Source organism: Podarcis vaucheri (genome assembly GCF_965113315.1).
Source record: "Podarcis vaucheri genome assembly, chromosome: 10".
NCBI classification, from domain to species: Eukaryota; Metazoa; Chordata; class Lepidosauria; order Squamata; family Lacertidae; genus Podarcis; species Podarcis vaucheri.
In genome coordinates, this window is record NC_138748.1 from 40,478,938 (window position 1) to 40,498,719 (window position 19,782).

A 19,782-nucleotide genomic window follows, 5' to 3' on the forward strand; every position below is an offset into this window, starting at 1 on the left:
TGGTTTCTGATTATTATTATTTTTAGGCTATTTCATATTGTTCATGATCCTGTATATTTAATTGTATACATAAAGTGAATTCTGTGGTTTATTATTAGATTTATTGTAAGCTTCTTGGACATATGTTGATCAGATAGACAGACAGATAAGATTGTAATTCAAACATCTAGTATCTTTCCTAAGGCTATGGTCTTACCTCAGTAATGGACTGAATGAGAACCATTAAACGGAAGCTCAATCCACATAACACTGAGGCACTGTTAGTAAGTGGTTCCCTAGGCCAGATGCATGGGAGGTTGGCTGTTCCTGAGGGGGTTACACTCCCTCTGAAGGTGTGGATAAACAGTTTGGGGGGGGGGGTACTTCTAGGTCCACTGCTGTCTCTTGAGGCTCAGGTGGACTTAGTAGCATGGAGCTTTGGCTGGTGGTTCAACTGCACCCTTATCTGGACAGAGATTGCTTAACGTCTATCATCTGTGCTCTGGTGACCTCTGGATTAGATTACTGATATGTGTTATATGAGGGGATGCCTCTGAAAACAGTTTGGAAACTACAGCTGGTGCAGAATTAAGCAGCCAGGTTGCTCACTGGGGCAAGATGGTTTGAGCATATAATGTCCATCCTAGCTTGACTGCACTGGTTGCCAATTAGTTTCCGGGCCCAATTCAAAGTGCTGGTTTTGATCTATAAAGCCTTAAACAGCTCCAAACTGCAATACCTCAAGGACCACATCTCCCCATATGAACTAACCCAGATACTGCAATCATCATCCGAGGCCCTTAGTCACGTGCCTCCTCCGTGAGAGGTCCAGAGGGTGGCAACATGAGAACAGTGGTGGCTCCCCACTTGTGGAATGCTCTTCCCAGGTTAGCTCACCTGGTGTCTTCATTACATATCTCTAGATGCCAGGTAGAAACATTCCTCTTGTTCCAGTTTGGCTAATTAAATGATCTATGGTTTTTTAAACGTGTGTGTGTGTGTGTGTGTTATAATTTACTATGTTATGTATTTTTGAGTTTTTGTATTGTAAACTGCCCTGTTATCCTCGGATGAAAGGCGGTATGGAAAATTAATAATAAATACATACTACATACATACTACATACACAAGCCTGTTTCCATTATGGTATTTCCTTTACGATTGACAGAATTGCTTCATTCTATGCAAATAAAAATACAGTGCATCCTGGACATCAAGCAAATTCAGGACTTACTTCTATTTATGATCAAGGGAAATGAGTAAGTAGAAACATGTCATTTTTTGTGAAAGGAAAAGAGTTTCTTACAGTAAAACTTCAGATTTGGATGAAATTGTACCTACTTTCTGTGTAAGCTTAAAAATGCTAATCAAATGCATCTTAAATAAAAGGTGACCATGGGCTCAAACACTTTGATCTTTGATTTCAAAAATATTAGGGAGGGATTCAGGTGTAGAATGAAGTTTTGGATTATGAAATAAACATTATCAATCCACCCCATGCATTGGTCAGATGAAAGCAAACAGGCCCACCCTTGGGTGAAATGAAGTATGTATAAATGGAGCTTAGTGTACTCTTAGGGAAGTTCAGAATTGCCTCAGTCTGTGCAGCTCAATCAGCTAATAAATGAATTTTTGAAGTCACAATTCTTGGCATTATTAGGATGGCCATGTCACTAAAAGTAGATTCATTTGGACTTTCAATCTATCAATCAATCAATCAATCAACCATTTTATTTGTATGCTGCCTTCCCAAAGTTAAAACCATGCGAAAGGTGGCTTACAACATATAAAAACACATAACTACCAACATAACAAAAGTAGTCATAAACAATAAACAAAACATCAAAAAGCACACTACCAAATTTAACAATTTCCACATAAATCATAAGATTCAAAATAAAGATATTAAAATTAACATCAACAACTGTATGTTGAACAACATCCTATGTTCATTTATGAACAGGGGATGTATTTCATGATGCTTATTCTGCAACAAGGAAAACATTTTCTATTGAATAATGAAGGTATGCCATATTCTGGTAGAATGACTGAGCAGTAGCTTAAATGGAATAAATTACCACTCTGGTAATGTACAGAGCCTGAGAGAAAATACTAGAAACCATAGTGTAGACTTGGGCTACTTGACAACTTCAGCTGTTTTGGTAACTGAAAATGTTATTACTAGCAAAGGTGAGGTTTTCAATCCTGGCTTTGTTTGGGGTGTATGCAGCAGTACAACTCTGTGCTTACCTATCATTCAGAGAGAGTTCTCACCTGGAAACTCAAGTTGGGTTCAATTTTTCATCGGCTGGCTCTTCTATGAAAGAAATAACCCTGCACAAATGACTAACTACTGCCCACAATGAAGGTTTGATATTTGACCTACCAGAGAGGAAGGGCCACAAATAGAGCTCAGCCTGGGTTGTGAGAGCTTCAAAAATGAAGCAGCAAATGACCTTGAAGCCAGGTGACTGGGTTCTCTATATATGGTGGTTCTGGCTGAAATGCCTAGGTGATGAAGTAAATAGAAGAACAGAATATTGCTTGGAAAATAAAGTTAAATGTTTCACCATAAAGTGTTGTGGGAACATGGTAGCAATAAAACTTGTCCTGAAACAGAAAATAAAAGAAAAGCATAAAACTGGGAAAACAAAACTGGGAAAACTGATGGCTAAAGCAATACTAATAATCAAGAGTATCTGACAAATAAAGCATTATAAAAAGAGTGATTATTGTAACTTGGCTTAAAAAAAATTAACATCTGTGCAATAACTATTAGTAGATAAATGATTATGTTACTTTTTACTTCTTTATCTTTAATAAAAAATGCTTTTATTATTTATGTCAACATGTTTATAGAAAACCAATTCATCAACAGCAGTAAATGTCATATTACAGCTATTGCTTCACTCATCCACTTTCAGAGTTATATTAAAATAAAATAAAAAGCCCTCCTACAAATTTGTCAAATGTGACCTTTCACACTTGACATATTTTGTCTGTCTGGAACACTGTAGCTTCTAAATAAATGTTAGTACCACACTATTAATATTGCTGCTTGAGACACTCAAGCACGCCCAATAAGGTAAAGCATGCCCAATATGCTCTACAGGCAGAGTAGAAATATGGAATTCATTCCTGGTTGTAGTTCTTGAACTTTATAGAGAGAGATATGGTTCTTTCTATGAACAAACCATAGCTTGTGGAGGGAAATAGTAGATAATTTGTAGAGCATTTGCCTTGCATGCAAGATGTTGCAGGTTCAGTCCCTGGTCTCCAGGTGAGTTGGGGGAAAACCTTAAACCCTAGAGTGCCACTGCCAGGCAGAACAGACAATACTGAGCTAGATGAACCGATGTCCTGATAAGGCAGCATTCTATGTACCTATTATTCAGATAATTTTCAATATTCCGCTTCTTTTGCAAAGCAACATCACTGAAGCATTTCCCCTATTTTAATTTGCCAGAAAAGTAAACAAAATTCCACATTGAAACACTTTAAAAATATACTTGTCATTTATTACTTGTCATCAAATAATTTTACACAGATATTAGAAGATGTGGTATTGAACATGATCAACTGATGCAAAAATTTCCCCTGTTTCGAATCCATAAATGAAAACAACTCAATTTATTCATGGCCACTAAATAAATCCCCCCCCCCAAAAAAAAAAATAACTTCATGTTGCCTCCAAAGGTTATTGAGGATCAGTAACAGAGCAAAACTTTGAAGGAATTCATAAAGCTGGGAAATACCCCCTCAGAACACATTTATTAGCTCTTACCTATTGCTGGATGCACAGAAACTGTTTTCAAATGAGCTTTGAAACCATAGAAAAATATGAAGAGAAGGAGGAAGCATCTGATATATATGTCAGAAACACCTATTTGAAATATGCCAAGGAGACACTGAACACTGGTATAATATGCTTCTGGCAGTCAAGTATAGAGCCACTCCAGTTGCAAAGTGTAGGTTGTACTTTGTATTTGTAACAATGAAACATAATGAAAAACAATGTCATCTCTTTATCTAAATGGAACAAAACAAAATTTTGTTTAAATAATAATTTTAGAAATTGTATACTAACGTGGCAGCTGACATCCATTCCAGCTTCTAGCAGCACCTGTACAACCGCTTTGTGACCATTACGTGCTGCAAGGTGCAACGGCGTGTGTTTTCGTGTGTTACAGCTCATCAAGTTTGGATATGCATTGATGATCATCTTCACTACTCGCAGACGGCCATATAAGGCTGCCAAATCCAATGGAGTCTCTAACTTGCTGTTTCTTATTGTAGGATCTGTAAGTTCTTCAAGCAAAACTGCTACCACTTCTGAGTGTCCATATTGGGCTGCACAGTGTAAAGCTGTTTCGTTTTCATTGTTCTGTTACAAGAGGAAGGGGAAAGTCTTGTCAACGACTGTATGATGATTGGCATAGTCTTTCTATGTATCTGATTTGAGCACACTGAAATAGATCAAGATACTATTTCCATAATCAATTTTGCCAATAGTCTGAGTCAGAAAGTTCTGGTGGCTTGGTTTCCCCCCCTCTACAACAGTTCAGGAAGCCTGCCTCATCCCTCCAGGAGGAACATAAACCTCGGCAAATACGTGGTCTCATCTGAATGCCGCTCTGCAGATTATGTTCACTGCTTACTGAAGCTAATTCAGACACAAACATTTTCTTGCCCAACTCATTTTCTTTAAATAGTTCCCAAAGCTGCCAACAAATGAAAATGTACAGAAACACAGCCAAATAACACAGTTTTAATGCTAAAATGAGGATAGGATTTTGCACATATTTGAACAATCAAAATACTTTTAGTCTTAACTATAGGAACTAATGGTCTACTCAGTTTTATACACAAAGTTTATTATTTGTATATATGACTTAAGGACCTACTAATGGAAACCTGGGTTACACTGTTTTTGATGGCATTTACCTAAAACTACAAAAACTTTAGCTGAGATCCTAGGATTTCAGTGTATGAGCAAAAGGCAATAATTTCTATATATTCCCCAAAAGACATTATGGTGGATCACCGAGCCCCTTGACACCAGTCTTTGACAGGTAGAAGAAGAGGAAACTGATCACACCCCTTCTCTTACATAAAAACAAATTTAGATCCTTTGGTCATGGACAACCAATTTGTCCTTTTGAGCAATGTGATAGGCTGACACCTGCTTTATCAACTCCAGGTGGTTTTGGATAACAGTAATTACTTAGAAAAAAAATTTCGAAATTGTCCAGTAGCACCATAGAGATCAAATAAGTTTGTTATTGGTATTAGCTTTTGTGTGCATGCACACTTCTTCAGATACCTTCAGATATATTTTTATATATATTTCGACTGCGTCAGACCAACACGGCTACCTACCTGAATCTAGTAAATACTTAGGTCCATTCTAGTCTGGGGTCAGGCTGCTTAAGGGTCTGAAACATGACTCTAGATCTTCTTGGAAGGACCCACTCAGAAGGTAGTGTTGAAGGATTTTTGCTCTGCCCCATAGGCAATGGCTAGTGGGGTTCCACAGGGGACTAATTTGCCCCCCTCCCCATTTTTTAACATTTTAACATTACATGAAACTGCTGGGAGAAGTCAAATGAAAATTTGGGCTGCGTATCATCAGGATGCTGAGGACACACAACTCTACCTTTTCTTTCCATTCTCAGAACTCAGGAAGACTGTGGAAATTCTAAAGTGCTGACTGGAAGCAGCACTGACATGGATGAAATCAAATAAACTGAAGTTGAATCAAGTAATATGGTGCTGTGGATGGGGAGATCCCCAGCTCTGGAAGGTGGTTTACAGTTGGTGTTGGTTTTGGGCAGCCCTTCCCAAGTACACAGGCTGAGAATGCTCCTGGATTCAGCACTGCCTGGGGAAGCCCAGGTGGCACTGGAGACAAGGAGTGCCTTTTACCAGTTTCAGCTAGTATGCCAACTGTGCCACCATCTAGAAAGGATTAACCTTGCCATAGTGATCAATGCTTGAGTCACATTTGTATTGGACTACTATAATGCACTCTACAGGGGGCTGCCTTTAAAGACAAGGAGGTGCTTTTAAAAACTCTTTAAGAACTTCAGATGGTCTAGAAACCCATTGCCTGGATCAGTAAGATAGGTGGTTATGAAGTAGAGGTCCTTCTATATAGTGGATCCACTGCTATGGAATTCCCTTCTATTGCATAAAATTTCTTAATTGGAGGCTTTTCCAACAGCTCTGAAGATCCCTCCCCCCATTTTCCTTCCAGATTCAACGTGCTGGCTGAATTAGTTTATTCCTGGCTCCATTAAAAAAAAGTGGAGCATTTCTGAGTGATAGATTTAAGTTTTTGAAAATTGTATTATTGTTTTTTTCCAAATGGTAGGCTACTTCGGATGGGCTGTGCCCAAAAGAGTAGCTCCAAACACTTTTAAATATACAAGTTCCATCTCTTGCACAGTGGAATTTTGGCTTCGTATATTTAAACATTCTCTATGTAATAAGAACTATTTTGTACTGTACCATCACACAGTTCATATACATAATTACCCTAATAAAATGTAGAAATAAGAATAGAACTTCACATTTATGTGCATACACAAGTGCAAAAAAAAAAATCACTACACAAATATTTCACAATTAGATAAGGAAATGTTATCATTTTAAAAATATGTTTAAAAATTAGGCACAGTAGCTTATATAAAGGATTGAAAGACCTGTAATAACTCACATTTATTACAATTCACATTTATATTTTAAGTATATCATATGGTGATAAAATACTCATTTGACAACACAAGTTTATTCATGTCTAGGTAAAGGTAAAGGTAAAGGGACCCCTGACCATTAGGTCCAGTCGTGAATGACTCTGGGGTTGCGGCACTCATCTCACTTTACTGGCCGAGGGAGCCGACGTTTGTCCGCAGACAGTTTTTCCGGGTCATGCGGCCAGCATGACTAAGCCGCTTCTGGCGAACCAGAGAAGTGCATGCAAACGCCGTTTATCTTCCCGCCGGAGCGGTACCTATTTATCTACTTGCACTTTGATGTGCTTTCGAACTACTAGGTTGGCAGGAAATGCGACCGAACAACGGGAGTTCACCCCGTCACAGGGATTCAAACCACCAACCTTCTGATCAGCAAGCCCTAGGCTCAGTGGTTTAGACCAGTGTTCCCCAACCTTGGGCCTCCAGCTGTTTTTGGACTACAATTCCCATCATCCCTCACTAGCAAGACCAGTGGTCAAGGATGAAGGGAATTGTAGTCCAAAAACAGCTGGAGGCCCAAGGTTGGGGAACACTGGTTTAGACCACAGTGCCACCCGCATCCCAACATATTTTGAGACGTTCATTTCATGCACAGTTTCTTTTGTATTGCCCATAAGATAATCATGGAAAACTTCTGAGAACTGATGCAACATCCTTCATGTCTACTTAGAAGTAAACCTCATTGGGTATCTGGAGCAGTTCAAAGCCCTGGACAGCAAAGGTAGAACAGTGTGGCAGATCCACCACTGCATCTGAAGCCCTGATGGCCAAAGCAGAAGGTGGTTGATTAGGGGATGTTGAATTTTCAACTTTCAAATTCCAAAAATAAGGGGACTTAATAAGTTGAGACATAACTTGGGGGTATTTTGGATAATTTAACATAATTTAGTTTTGCTTGGTAAATAAGTTTATTGATAAGCCCATGCAAGTTCCACAGTGGCCCTGCTATGGTCAGTCTATAGATAGGTGTTTGAAACAAGTCACAGAGGCAGCAGGCAGGGTGCATACACAGAAGAAACACAAGGGCTACATCAGAGGCCAAGCAGCAAGATGGCAGCTGATGTCCAAGAACGAATCAATGCAAGACTTGATGAAACGTGTTGCTTAAGTTTCTTATTAACATTACTTTCTAATGTTCTTTTTTTATTACAAGGTAATGCTGTATGCTAAGTAGGATATGTTTTATGCCAAAATTCTATTTTTATAGCATTACCTGACTTTTTTTTTTTTGCATTACCTGACATTTCAGATGGTACAATTAAAATTCTTTGATTTTCCAAGAGCAATTTATGTGCTTTTTAACCAAACATAGATTTACCAAGCTAAATCTTGTCCGGTCACAGAAATAATAACAGATTTGAATTCCTTACACCCAAAATCATATTTTTAGGTCATCTCACTAAAGAATTTTGCAAAACTTTTCACCCCCAAAATGACATCCCTAGTGGATGGCTATCTTTCACTTTTTGCTCCATCTTTGGATCTATGCAGTCCACCAGTGACCCTACCTAGCATCCCCTAGCATCTCATTTTTGTGTCTTCCAAAGGCTAGTGCCAGAGGAATTACCACCCATATGCACCCCACTGTGCTTTTGGTGGTTGCAGCAAGGGCCTGTGCAGCAGCATAGCATCCCTGCTGGGAGGGTCTGATAAAGAGATACCTCTGCCTCATCTTAACTCATTCCAGAACTGTGGATTTGGGAGAGGGGGGAGCAGTATTGCTCTGCAAGTATGTTTTTCTAAATAAGGGACACTAGATATTTATTTGAGGCTGATAGTAAAATATCACAGAAATTGGAAATACAGTGGTACCTCAGGTTACATATGCTTCAGGTTACATACGCTTCAGGTTACAGACTCCACTAAACCAGAAATTGTACCTTGGGTTAAGAACTTTGCTTATCGTGCTCCGGCGGCGTGGCAGCAGCAGGAGGCCCCATTAGCTAAAGTGGTGCCTCAGGTTAAGAACAGTTGCAGGTTAAGAATGGACCTCCAGAACAAATTAAGTACTTAACCCGAGGTACCACTGTATACTGTAGACATAATACATTTGAACAGATATGTTCTATACAGTGCTATTGTAGTTTGAATTACTAAGTTAAACTACAAACAACCCCTTCCAGAAGTTGAAAAAACAAGTTCCAAACACTTGTTTTATTCAAAATAGTACCAACATACATGTGCACATTTAACCTACAGGTAACTTTTATTTAAGACAAAGCTGCTATAAGAACTAGCCATGCATGATAAAGTTTGGCAGCTGCATGTTTTTTCTCCAAGTACTGTGTTACTGTTCACAGTATTTATTTAAAATTGTTTTTTTTATTTTCTGATAAAATAATATTTGCTTCAAATAAAATATTGTAAGTGCTGATCTTATCAAGTACATATTGTGAATTTGGCTAAAATTTCAAACGAAGAGAAATCAGAAGCACCTTTCCTTTTAGTACACAATAGGAGGAAATTATCAGATTTTAAAAACAGATTTGGATGAATGAACTGACAAAGTACAATAAAATGTTTTGTTGTTTGCTGATCAGTTTTGTTGAGAAAAGAACATGGGCATGAATTGGCAGAGGCAAGTATGTGGGATTGAAAATTCAATGCCCTTTATATGTTGAATTAATTTTACCTGCTATAAAGTCTGTCACTAAGACAATACTGCCAGTGACCTAGGAAGTGTATAGTGAAACTGAACAGGGGGAGAAATAATGAACACAGAGTTATAGACAGCCAAAGCAATCAGTCACTACTTCCTAGGAACAGAATAGCTTAATGGCTACAGAGAATGGCTGAATCCTGTGCCATGTCCTATATTTGGGCCATTTTTTTTAGTTCTTTGGAGCAGCTCTAGGAAGAAAAATTCCAACCTACCTTGCTCTCCTTTGTCAGTGGAAATTTATGGCAAATAACATGCCAGTAAACTGTATGCTAGCAAATCTTATTTTTCAGTTTTGCCATTTCACCCTGGTTGTAACTTACTCACTTACTTACCTAAACAGGCATTACCACTAACAAAATTACCAGGAATTTACTTGGCCCCACATTTCTCAAGTTATTTGTATTTTAAATGAATATATTTTTAACATAGAGGTCTTTACCAAACAAACACGTAATCTACCTAACCAAAACATAGTGGAACATAGTTTCAGCCACAAGCATAATGAGTATCCCATAAGCCATGCATGCATAACCATATGCTTCAAATAGGCAGTGAGGTATACCACGGCCTTGTGTAGATACAGGGAGTTCTAAGATGTGTGTAATTTAGAGGGACAAAAGATGTACTTGAAAAAGCACACATTGAGATTAGGTAATATATTCTACCCAATTCAATGTACATGAAAAAACTAGTGCAGAAGAAATGGAATAGCATGTTGCAAGAAAATTGTGAAGGACATTACCTGGGACTCAAGATGCAGATTGAAACTGACTAAAACTGTGAATGTCTAGTCAATTTCAATCTAGTGTCAGTGTCATTGGTAAAACACCTCTGGTTGCAGTTCTACTGCAACTGCTGAGTTGACCCTAAGAAACAGAAAAAGGAAAAAAAAAGAGGAAGGGAAAGTAGAGAGCAAGGAGGGGGGAGAGAGAGAGAGAAATAAGGAAGGTAGGAAATAACTGATGCACAGAGTAAGACACACAAGGGATAAGAAAAGATGGAGAACAGGGAAATTGTTGAAACCTCCTCTACATTTTCTTATCAGCTAGTTTAAAATGATATCTTCTAGACATATGTTATCATTTCAGAAAGGTTTGCTGTGGTGTGCATTCAGTTCACTTTCATCTGTATAAGATTTTTTAACTAAAGTGCTGAGTTATGTCCACAAAAACTAACTCTGCAATATATTAAATACAGTGCTTTTTTTTTTCAAGAAAAACAGGTGATGGAGCTCCCCATGAAGTTGTTCCAGTAAGTCACCAGGCAACTCAGGGCAGCCCTGAATGGATGCCAATTTGACAACAGCAGTGTTCGCTGTCCACAGAGGTGCTAAGAACTACAGCAACCTTTCTCCCTAGCTGGTTTGGGGTTGCCTCTGGTTCTGGTGGAGGCCAAATAAATGCACCCGACTCCTTTATTCAAGTGGATGGCAAGGGCAGCTCAGAAATACCCTCGGGTGCACGTGCAACGGTTGAGGACCGACTGGAAAGCTTAAATCCTGCCACAGCTAGATGGGAAATGGATTGAATAAAAGGTTATATGAATTGGCCCTGCCCCATAGCTTGACAAATCACATCTAGGAGTGGCTAGGAGCTAGGTGAAGACCTAGATCTAAAAAAAAAGTGTAGACTTGCACACACTGGCCAGCGTCTGTTTTGACTTGAAATGTTCATTTTGGGCTTCTCAGAAGTATGTAAAGGCAAGAAGCAGGCCGGGGGAGTGCCAACCCACAATGGGGCCCACCTGAGAGGTGCCAGAACTATGCCCCGGAGCGCTCCAGCTGAAAAAAAGCACTGATTAAAGATAATGACCAAAGGTGAACCATATAAGCCCCAATGGAAGAATTAATTCCTTTAAGGAAAACCTGAATGAGTTTTATATTGTTTGTTAAATATAATGTACCAAAATGAACAATAAATATACATGTTCTGATTTTTAAAAATCTTACTATATCTAATAAAAAAGAGCCTAAATAAATTATAAAGTGTGACACTGCTTTTAATGTAATATTGGATAGTTTTTCAAAGCAAAATGTCTTCTGCTTAAGATTAATGATCACTTGATCAATATATAAACTATGAGAACAGACAGGTGATTTTAATGAAACATATTTTAGCTACATTAATTCTGATGTCACATAACTTCAAGATTTTAAAAAATAAAACCCCTGATTTTATTATTTACTCACAATATTTGTTTCCAGCCTTTCTGCCTGACAGCAGGCCTCCAAGGCAACTCACAATAAATTAAAACTATTGACACCTCTGTCACTGAATAGACATATTTAAGATGTCATCGCATAAGGAAGAGAATTACTCAACTTCTTAAATTAAATGAAAGAAATAAAAGATGAAACAAAATACACTGTAATGACACACACAATGATTACACATGCTAGACAGAAGGTTCATCCCACATGGCTTATACATATGTGATTAAGGCATTTCCTTCCTATTAAAAGTGGATGAAGGTAGTACCAATACAATTATCTATTACATTTCTGTTTCTGTTACAATCTTCCTAATACCTGCCATCTCTGTATTTCATCTCTGTATTTTCTCTATTTCTTCCCTTAACTATTTTTATCATAACTCCGACAGTGTGCCTAAGGTTCCCCCCTCCCCAGTTACTGCCCTGATTGTTCCTCCTCAACATATTTCTATATTTATTTCCTAGTTTCACACTCCTAGCCATCATTAAACACCATCCCCTCTACACAGTTTATCCTCTGCACTCTCTCCTAGTTTACGTATTGTAGCACCTTTGCAGATCTCAGATAAAAGCTCAACAGAAAGAGAAGCAGCCTCCATTGTTATTTACATAAAATCAAAGATAGCAGATTTATCGTTCTCATGCCATTGTTGTGAATAGGCCAGTATAAAGTAAGCAGCACATAAGTGGCACACAAAACACTAAAAAAATCATTCTATGTTCTAAATCTTATATTAATAATCCAAAAATTGAGAGAGCTATGTACAAGATCTACTACAGAAGCCACAAACAGAAAACTCATTCAAATTGTGTCCAAAAGGAAGATATAGACTTTAAATGTTCCTTTAGCCAGGCTCCTGTAGATATCAACAAGGATAAGTTTGATCAAACGAAGTGTCGGTGATGTTACGCACAAGAGTTAGACAGGGTGCCGGTGTTTGTCACCTGTTTCGCCCATGAAGAGTCTCGGGCTTGAATGTTTATAAATATATCAAAATCGTGAGAGAGAATTTACTGAAGAAGCCCAAGCCTCTTCACGGGCGAAACAGATGACAAACGCCGGCACCCTGTCTAACACTTGTGCGTAACATCACCAACACTTTGTTTGATCAAAATTATCCTCGTTGATATCTACAGGAGCCTGGCTAAAGGAACATTTAAAGACTGTATCTTCCTTTTGGACACAATTTGGATGAGTTTTCTGTTTGTGGCTTCTGTAGTAGATCTTGTACATAGCTCTCTCAATTTTTGGATTATTAATATAAGATTTAGAACGTAGGATGGTTTGGTCGTGTTTTGTGTGCTGCTTATGTGCTGCTTACTTTATACTGGTCTACTATGAGAATTGGCAGCATAGGTTCATTTCTTCAATTGTTGTGAATAGGAGCTGCTTTAATTACTCTGAAACTCCAGATTTAAGAGTCAAACGCCTCCAAAATCTTGTAGCTTTCTCATTAGGATCACTAGGAAGGAGACTAATGACCACTAGAGGGTGCAACAAGAATGAGAAGACAAAAGTAATCGACTGTTCAGAGATGAGCAGTTACAGGAGCAATTAACACAAAATTTCTCCTTATTTTTAATCCAAGGAAAGGAAATTACTGCCTAGGTTTCCCTGGCTCAGAAAATAATGATCTTATTACTGCACTTTTATTTATTTTTTAATATGTAGCAATAGGAGAAAGCATCTAAAGGAAGCATTGAAAACAATGTGCTAAAAGACTCCAAACAGTCTCAGCTAAATAAAAATTATCTGCTAATGTAACTATTTTACTGTAATTTTTATGTTATTAAAATCTAAATTCCATACAGCTGATTTCAAAAGACATGAACAAATCCCAGTTTTGCTTGTCTAAAATCATCAGTTTGCTCTCAAGTTCTGAAAATGCTTCTAAATCAAGAAGAGTAAGAGAGAACCATGTGTGATTTTTAAGCATTTAATTAAAGAGGGAACTCAATTAAAAATACTGTCTGTCAGTATTTCTCAGTCTGTTTCTTAGTCATGTACACCAAGATAATATATAGCCAATATAAATATTTCAGGAAATATATGGTAAAACTAGATTTTTTAATTTTTTGCATTTAAAATAACCCATTTCATTGTTTTAAAATAATGTCATTCCACACTTTTTTATTTGTAAAGTTCTTTTCATCAACTACAAACCTGGACAAGCCATAGGTAAAGGTAAAGGGACCCCTGACCATTAGGTCCAGTCGTGACCGACTCTGGGGTTGCGGCGCTCATCTCGCTTTATTGGCCGAGGGCGTAAAGCTTCCGAGTCATGTGGCCAGCATGACTAAGCCGCTTCTGGTGAACCAGAGCAGCACACAGAAACGCCGTTTACCTTCCCGCCGGAGCGGTACCTATTTCTCTACTTGCAATTTGACGTGCTTTCGATCTGCTAAGTTGGCAGGAGCAGGGACCAAGAAATGGGAGCTCACCCCGTCGCAGGGATTCGAACCGCCGACCTTCTGATCGGCAAGTCCTAGGCTCTGTGGTTTAACCCACAGCGCCACCCGCGTCCTGGACAAGCCATAACCGTATGCAAAATCCTTTTTTAAAAGAGTATTCATTTCACCATATTGGGATGTATTCAGTGGTGCCCTTCACTGATAAACAGCTCTTTGATTCAGTTAAGGACAGAATAGGGAGGCAATTTTTACCAGTTCTGCCTGCTTCTTTGAAACCATTTGTGCTACCTCTCAGCCAAAGGGACAAGAGAACCTGAAAAAGATACCTCCCTCCCTGTACCACTGGTGGATGCCTTTGCTGGATTAAGGTGCCTTCCATCATTGAAGAAACCTCTGGATACAGCCCATTTTTATTTCTCTCTGCACTCAGCACATTTTCATCTATTTTACATTTTGACCAGCTATTACTGAATAGATCCTGATGTGAGAGGGAAGTTAAGTCTCCTTCTTTACTTTCATATATATCCCTCCTGAGCAAAACTGAAAACATTTCCATATTTGTTGATTTAACAAAACACTTACTGTCTGTAACAGTATGCAAATGTAAAAGAAAAAACTATCATAGTTATAAATCAGTGTGTTAAAATAATTATAATAATTAAAATAATACCTTACATCAGACACTTTCTGTTTTCTGTGTAATACACTACCCTCTTCCTTATGGGTGTGTGTGTGTGTGTGTGTGTGTGTGTGTGTGTGTGTGTGAATGAACCCTAATTTCTCCTATCCTAGCATGTCTGGCAACTTCTCCCTTAAAGCACAACTCCTGCTGTTCTGGAAAATCTGAAAATAGTATGGCTGATGTTGTGCATTCCTCTTTAAGGAAGAAGTAATGGAACAAGAAGAGGGAGGCTAATAAGAATTCCTGGAGTATAAATTTTGTTTTCAGACATTGTGGGATTTCACTGGATACAATATACAGTACATGTTTCCATTGGATTCATGTAGATTCATTATATTGATCAGGAATCCATGTACATACAGTATAGACAATGGCAATAGTTTTGAGTATCACATGCTATGGTAAGAAATATCTTCTAAAAATATACAATATTATAAAGATTTGGGGGGCATCTTATTTCATTTTAAGACATGCAGCCTTGATATTCAGTATAGTGTTGTGTAGTGCTAGGCTGTGAAGAAGTCTGCAATATACAACAGAGCTCAGAGGCCTTTAAAAATGGTATGAAATCACTGATGTATTATTTGTTTTTAATTTCTTGGTTTAAAAAGATTATGGATATACAACATCACATCACCTAGGTTGAAAACCTACAACACACAGTGATTCTGAAATACAAAGTTCTTTTTAAAAAACCATGGGACTACACTGCTTGTCTGTAAATAATTCAATAGTAGCAGACCCTACTACTGCTTAGTAGTACAGTAATAGTACCAGTAGTGGATGATATGGTGGGGCAGCAGTGTTTACCTGCCCTTCCAACAGGTGAGTTGCTGCTGCTTATTGGGATGGAGAGAGGGAGGGTAAGGTGATGAGAAGGTTGATGCTGTGCGAACACACTGGCAGGAGTGCCAGATTGGCTCTGCTAGTGCATATACACCATGCTGAACTCCCAGGAACTACCCCTCTGCACCATCCACTACTGAACAGTATCAATGCCTCAATAGTCATGAGAGCTGTCAAATAAGACTATGCTGAATACAATTCAATAGTAATAATAATGATAAGAACTGTTTAAATGCTAATGTCTGTTATTTTAAAATTAACTGGCCTTTTCATATAGCTCTACAAACACAATGATCCTTATTCTCAACCACAGAATTTTTTAAGCATGAAGAAGCTTCATGAATCCGTCCATATAGCTGTAAGAATAAAATTATACTTACTTGTGTTTTCTGAAGACATAAACAAAGATATTTAATAACGTCACCTGTTCATTCACTCTGGAATGTGATGGCCCATGATGGATAAGAATCTTCACAATCTCTACATCTCCTTTCCAAGCAGCCAAGTGTATAGGAAAATACCCTTTATTATCTGCCACATTAGTTGATGCTTCAAACTGAAGTAATTTGATAACTACATCCCTGAAAAACATAAAATATGACCTAAGGATTGACAACAAGGTTTCATTGTAAAGCTGGTTTATCAGAGCACATATTGTCATGATATATTGGAACCAAACAAGCACACAAATGACAGCAACACAAGTGCAAAGAAGCTAGTATCGCTAAGACATTTGCAAATGGTTGTAAGAATTATATCTCACAGAATAAGAGAGTAGATATTTCATAATCACAGAAGGTTTGTTCTCCTTGGGTATTCCACAGATATTCATAATGACATCAAAAGAGCAAAGATAAGATCCATATTTTAAGAGACAGATTACAGGGAGTATAAACATTTGATATACCCAAGGCTTGCAGCTAAAGTTCTGGATGATTAACAATTTAATATCAGCAGTCCCTTACTTGCCTTGACTCTGCTCAGCAATCCACTAGCTGCAAAGTTTCCTTGAATGACATCAGAAAGACCACTGCATCTTCCTGGACAGGAAGGAATATGAAGGTTTCTAGTTACAGTTGAGTCTTGTCTGAGAAACACAGTCTTTCTGAGCTTTATCCTTTAGTTGGTTCTGTATCCTTTGGATGGTTTTGACTTCTGGCTTGCTCTTTGATCTTGTCTCCTGTTTTGTCCTTCAGTTCTTGCTTACTCTTCAGTCATGCCTCCACATTTGTCCATTAGTCCTGACTGACTATGTCCCCTCACTCTGATATTCTAATGTAATTTCTACCCCCTGACTCCCAGCTCATCTCAGACCACTGCCTATGGATTATCACTGATACCAGCTTTACTACCTCTTTGGCTGTCCTTTCTCTTTTCCTCCACAATACTAAATATCAGCCCTCGTAACTCTTCTTTTCCCCTTTATTCTGTATCCCACGCTTACATTTCAATTCCCCTTCAATCAGTGGTGCAGGTAGGTAATTTAGGTGCTGGACTTAACAGTCTTATTATTATTAGCATTTATCTTATCTTATCCAGCCCCTCCAGCCCCTATTTCACAATTCTGTGCTTTACAAGTACTTATACATTCCTGGTACAGTACAGAGACAACCAAAAACTAGTTTACCAACCCAGATTAAAAAAGAATAATACTTTGAGCATGTGCAGTTTTAGGTCAACTGAACAATGGGGAGATATTCTAGCTGGATGGTCATGGATACTGGGATGGTAGGGTAAAAATCATGGCTTTGTTCCATCTTTTGTGGATACTTCCTCTTTCACCCAAACACTTCCAAAGACATGTTATAATAGTATTGTACCACACAGGTAGCTGCTGAAGAAATAATGCAAGAGTACCATGAGGTCATTAGCCAATTTTTGCAAGTGCAGGTAATGAAATATTCTAGCATAAGGAGAGAAAAGAGGGTTGTAAAAGGGGGAAAGAAAAATGGAAGGTGAGTGAAAACATTTGACACAATTTTAGCTCCAGTTGTGTCAACTAATATAAGAGACTTTGAATAAAAACTCTCTTCACAACGGACTGCCAGATGGTCGAGCTGTTCCACTGAGAAAGTCTCGCTCAGGGTTTCTAGAGCCTTCACACAGCAAGAACCTTGCTTCCTAACCAAGGCAGAGAGCTTAAAAGCAGGTTTCATGTTGCATTTTCCTGGTGTCCTTCAATTACATATAGTTGAAATTGTACAAGTTAAATGCATGTAAGATGTGATCATATTGTAATATTTTATAATTGCCAGAACTTCATACTTCCAGACATTAACTGTTTACAAATATAGGTCAGAATTTATGCACCCTCACTTTAATGTTCTGCCCTCTGCTCTGTTAACTGACCAACTTAAGATGATTCCATTTAATGAACATCTTTGGGTCACGTTCTTTTATTCTACCATTGTATAGAAAGCCCAGAGGGAGGCTGACTCTTCCTTTATTATGAACTCTACCAGGAAGACTCACTGAAATTCTTGTTATATTACTGTTTAAACAGGTGGTTAAATTTTTCTATCATCAAGAAACAGATGGTGAAGAAAGAACTTTCTTTTTGCTCTTCCATAAATATTATCTATTTCTTAATTATGTAAACTAATTATTCTCTGTTTATCAGCTTATATTGGTTGGTGGTCGTAATAAAATATATCACCCAAAACCATGTTATAATCATAACTGAAATATTCTTCTATATAATAATAAGGTGTTCAAATTTTAAGGTTCTTAGTTATGTTTCTGATCAGATCCCAGCCTTGCAAAGTGGCTCGGGGAAGGCGTCATAAGAAGGACACCATGTGCCCTTTGATCCCAGCCCCTCAAGGGCAAAGCTGGCTGTTCCCGAGCCAACCAAACTTTGCAAGGTTGGGATCTAATCAGATCCTAGCCTCGCAGAGCACCGCAAGGCTGGCTCAGGGAAGATGGTGTGAGGAGCCCCCCCCCCAAAGATGCCTGGAGCAATCACCCCACAGTGCCCCCATATACCCTACTGGCACTGGGTATTTCAGCTAGAGCTGCAATAAGTGCAGAGTCAAGATCACTCTGAAGTCAAGTTACTTTATACTCTGTGTATACTCAGAGGTCCCTCACATACAGTGTGAGTCAGTGACCTCTGGACCATTCAAAATAATTCTACCAATTAGCTACCAGAGGATGCAATGCAAGCTGCAAAATGAGCCTTCTTCACAGCCACAGAGACTGATGATTACATGATTACATGCTTTAACCAGTGTTTGGGCAGCTTCAGAGTGAGACTTGGGTCACTTGCACTGAAATCTTTGTCCAGCTTGCTTCCTAGCCCCAAGTTCCCCAGAATATCAAGGGGACACTTGAGCTCCACAATGCCAGACAGGACACGGGAGCAATCACATCAGCCACCTGTTTCATCTTGCTGTTCTATAGTGAGACCAGGGCTTCAATAGCACTGACAGCTTTCTCCACTTAAAAATACCCCAGAGCATTCAGGAACACACCAGTTCCATCCGTCTCTGGGGCAAAAGGGCCCACCACTCTACATAACAGGTAACGGTCCAACCCTGACAACTGAGTGCATTTCACTACCCCTATTGTCAACCTATACCTCATATCACTTGGGGCAAAGACTACACATGCCCTGCCTGATGTGTGGGAAAATGATCATTTGAGACAGACCAATGGTTGTCATGGAGGCTATCAAGCCCCAAGCCCAGTAACAATCTCCACATGACTATTGAAGTCACCCAGGTCTATCACCCTGGGTCCTTCAACAATACCCCAGAGACTACCAAAGCTAGCTCCATCAGGGGTGCTGATGGGGAACAGGGTGGTCAGTAGATCAGCGGCATCCCCAATCTGTCTCTTTGGCCCAACACCAGGTGCAGACCCTCTAAATCTATATTAGGGTCAAGAGGTTTTAAGTTCAAGGATATTGTAATAAAGTATATTTATTGTGGACAACAGCAAACCCTCCTTCTCAATGCACTAGTATAGGCTGGTGTTGACCCGAGTACCCAGATGGGCACAGCTGGATAAGGTCAAGCCCACACAGCTCACTCACCCAAATTTCACAATCAAGTCTAGGATGACCTTGGTCTTATAAAGGACTGATTTGGTATTCACTAACAGCACCAGCAGACTGGAGGGCTCAGTGGAAATGCTACCAGTACCTTCCAGAGATGTCGGATGGCTGGAACAAGGAACCGAAACCAAACATATAGGCCTCCACTGCAGATCGTAGTCAGTCCCTTCATTCCAAC

At 38.8% G+C, this 19,782-nt stretch overlaps 1 protein-coding gene across 6 annotated transcripts in view; it reads right to left on the minus strand.

Annotated features, from left to right (window-relative positions):
* The window catches only part of ANKS1B (ankyrin repeat and sterile alpha motif domain containing 1B), a 366,454-nt gene that overhangs the window by 328,449 nt on the left and 18,223 nt on the right, over positions 1–19,782 (minus strand). For 5 of the 6 annotated variants that reach the window (XM_082240761.1, XM_082240767.1, XM_082240757.1 and 2 more), the window contains exons 3-4: positions 15,972–16,128; positions 4,067–4,363 (exon numbers count right to left, since the gene is read on the minus strand). In XM_082240761.1, coding sequence (XP_082096887.1) covers positions 4,067–4,363; positions 15,972–16,128 — 454 coding nt within the window. Of the gene's footprint in view, positions 1–4,066; positions 4,364–10,138; positions 10,281–15,971; positions 16,129–19,782 lie in introns of those variants that run through there. The other variant, XM_082240768.1, reaches the window with a different exon arrangement.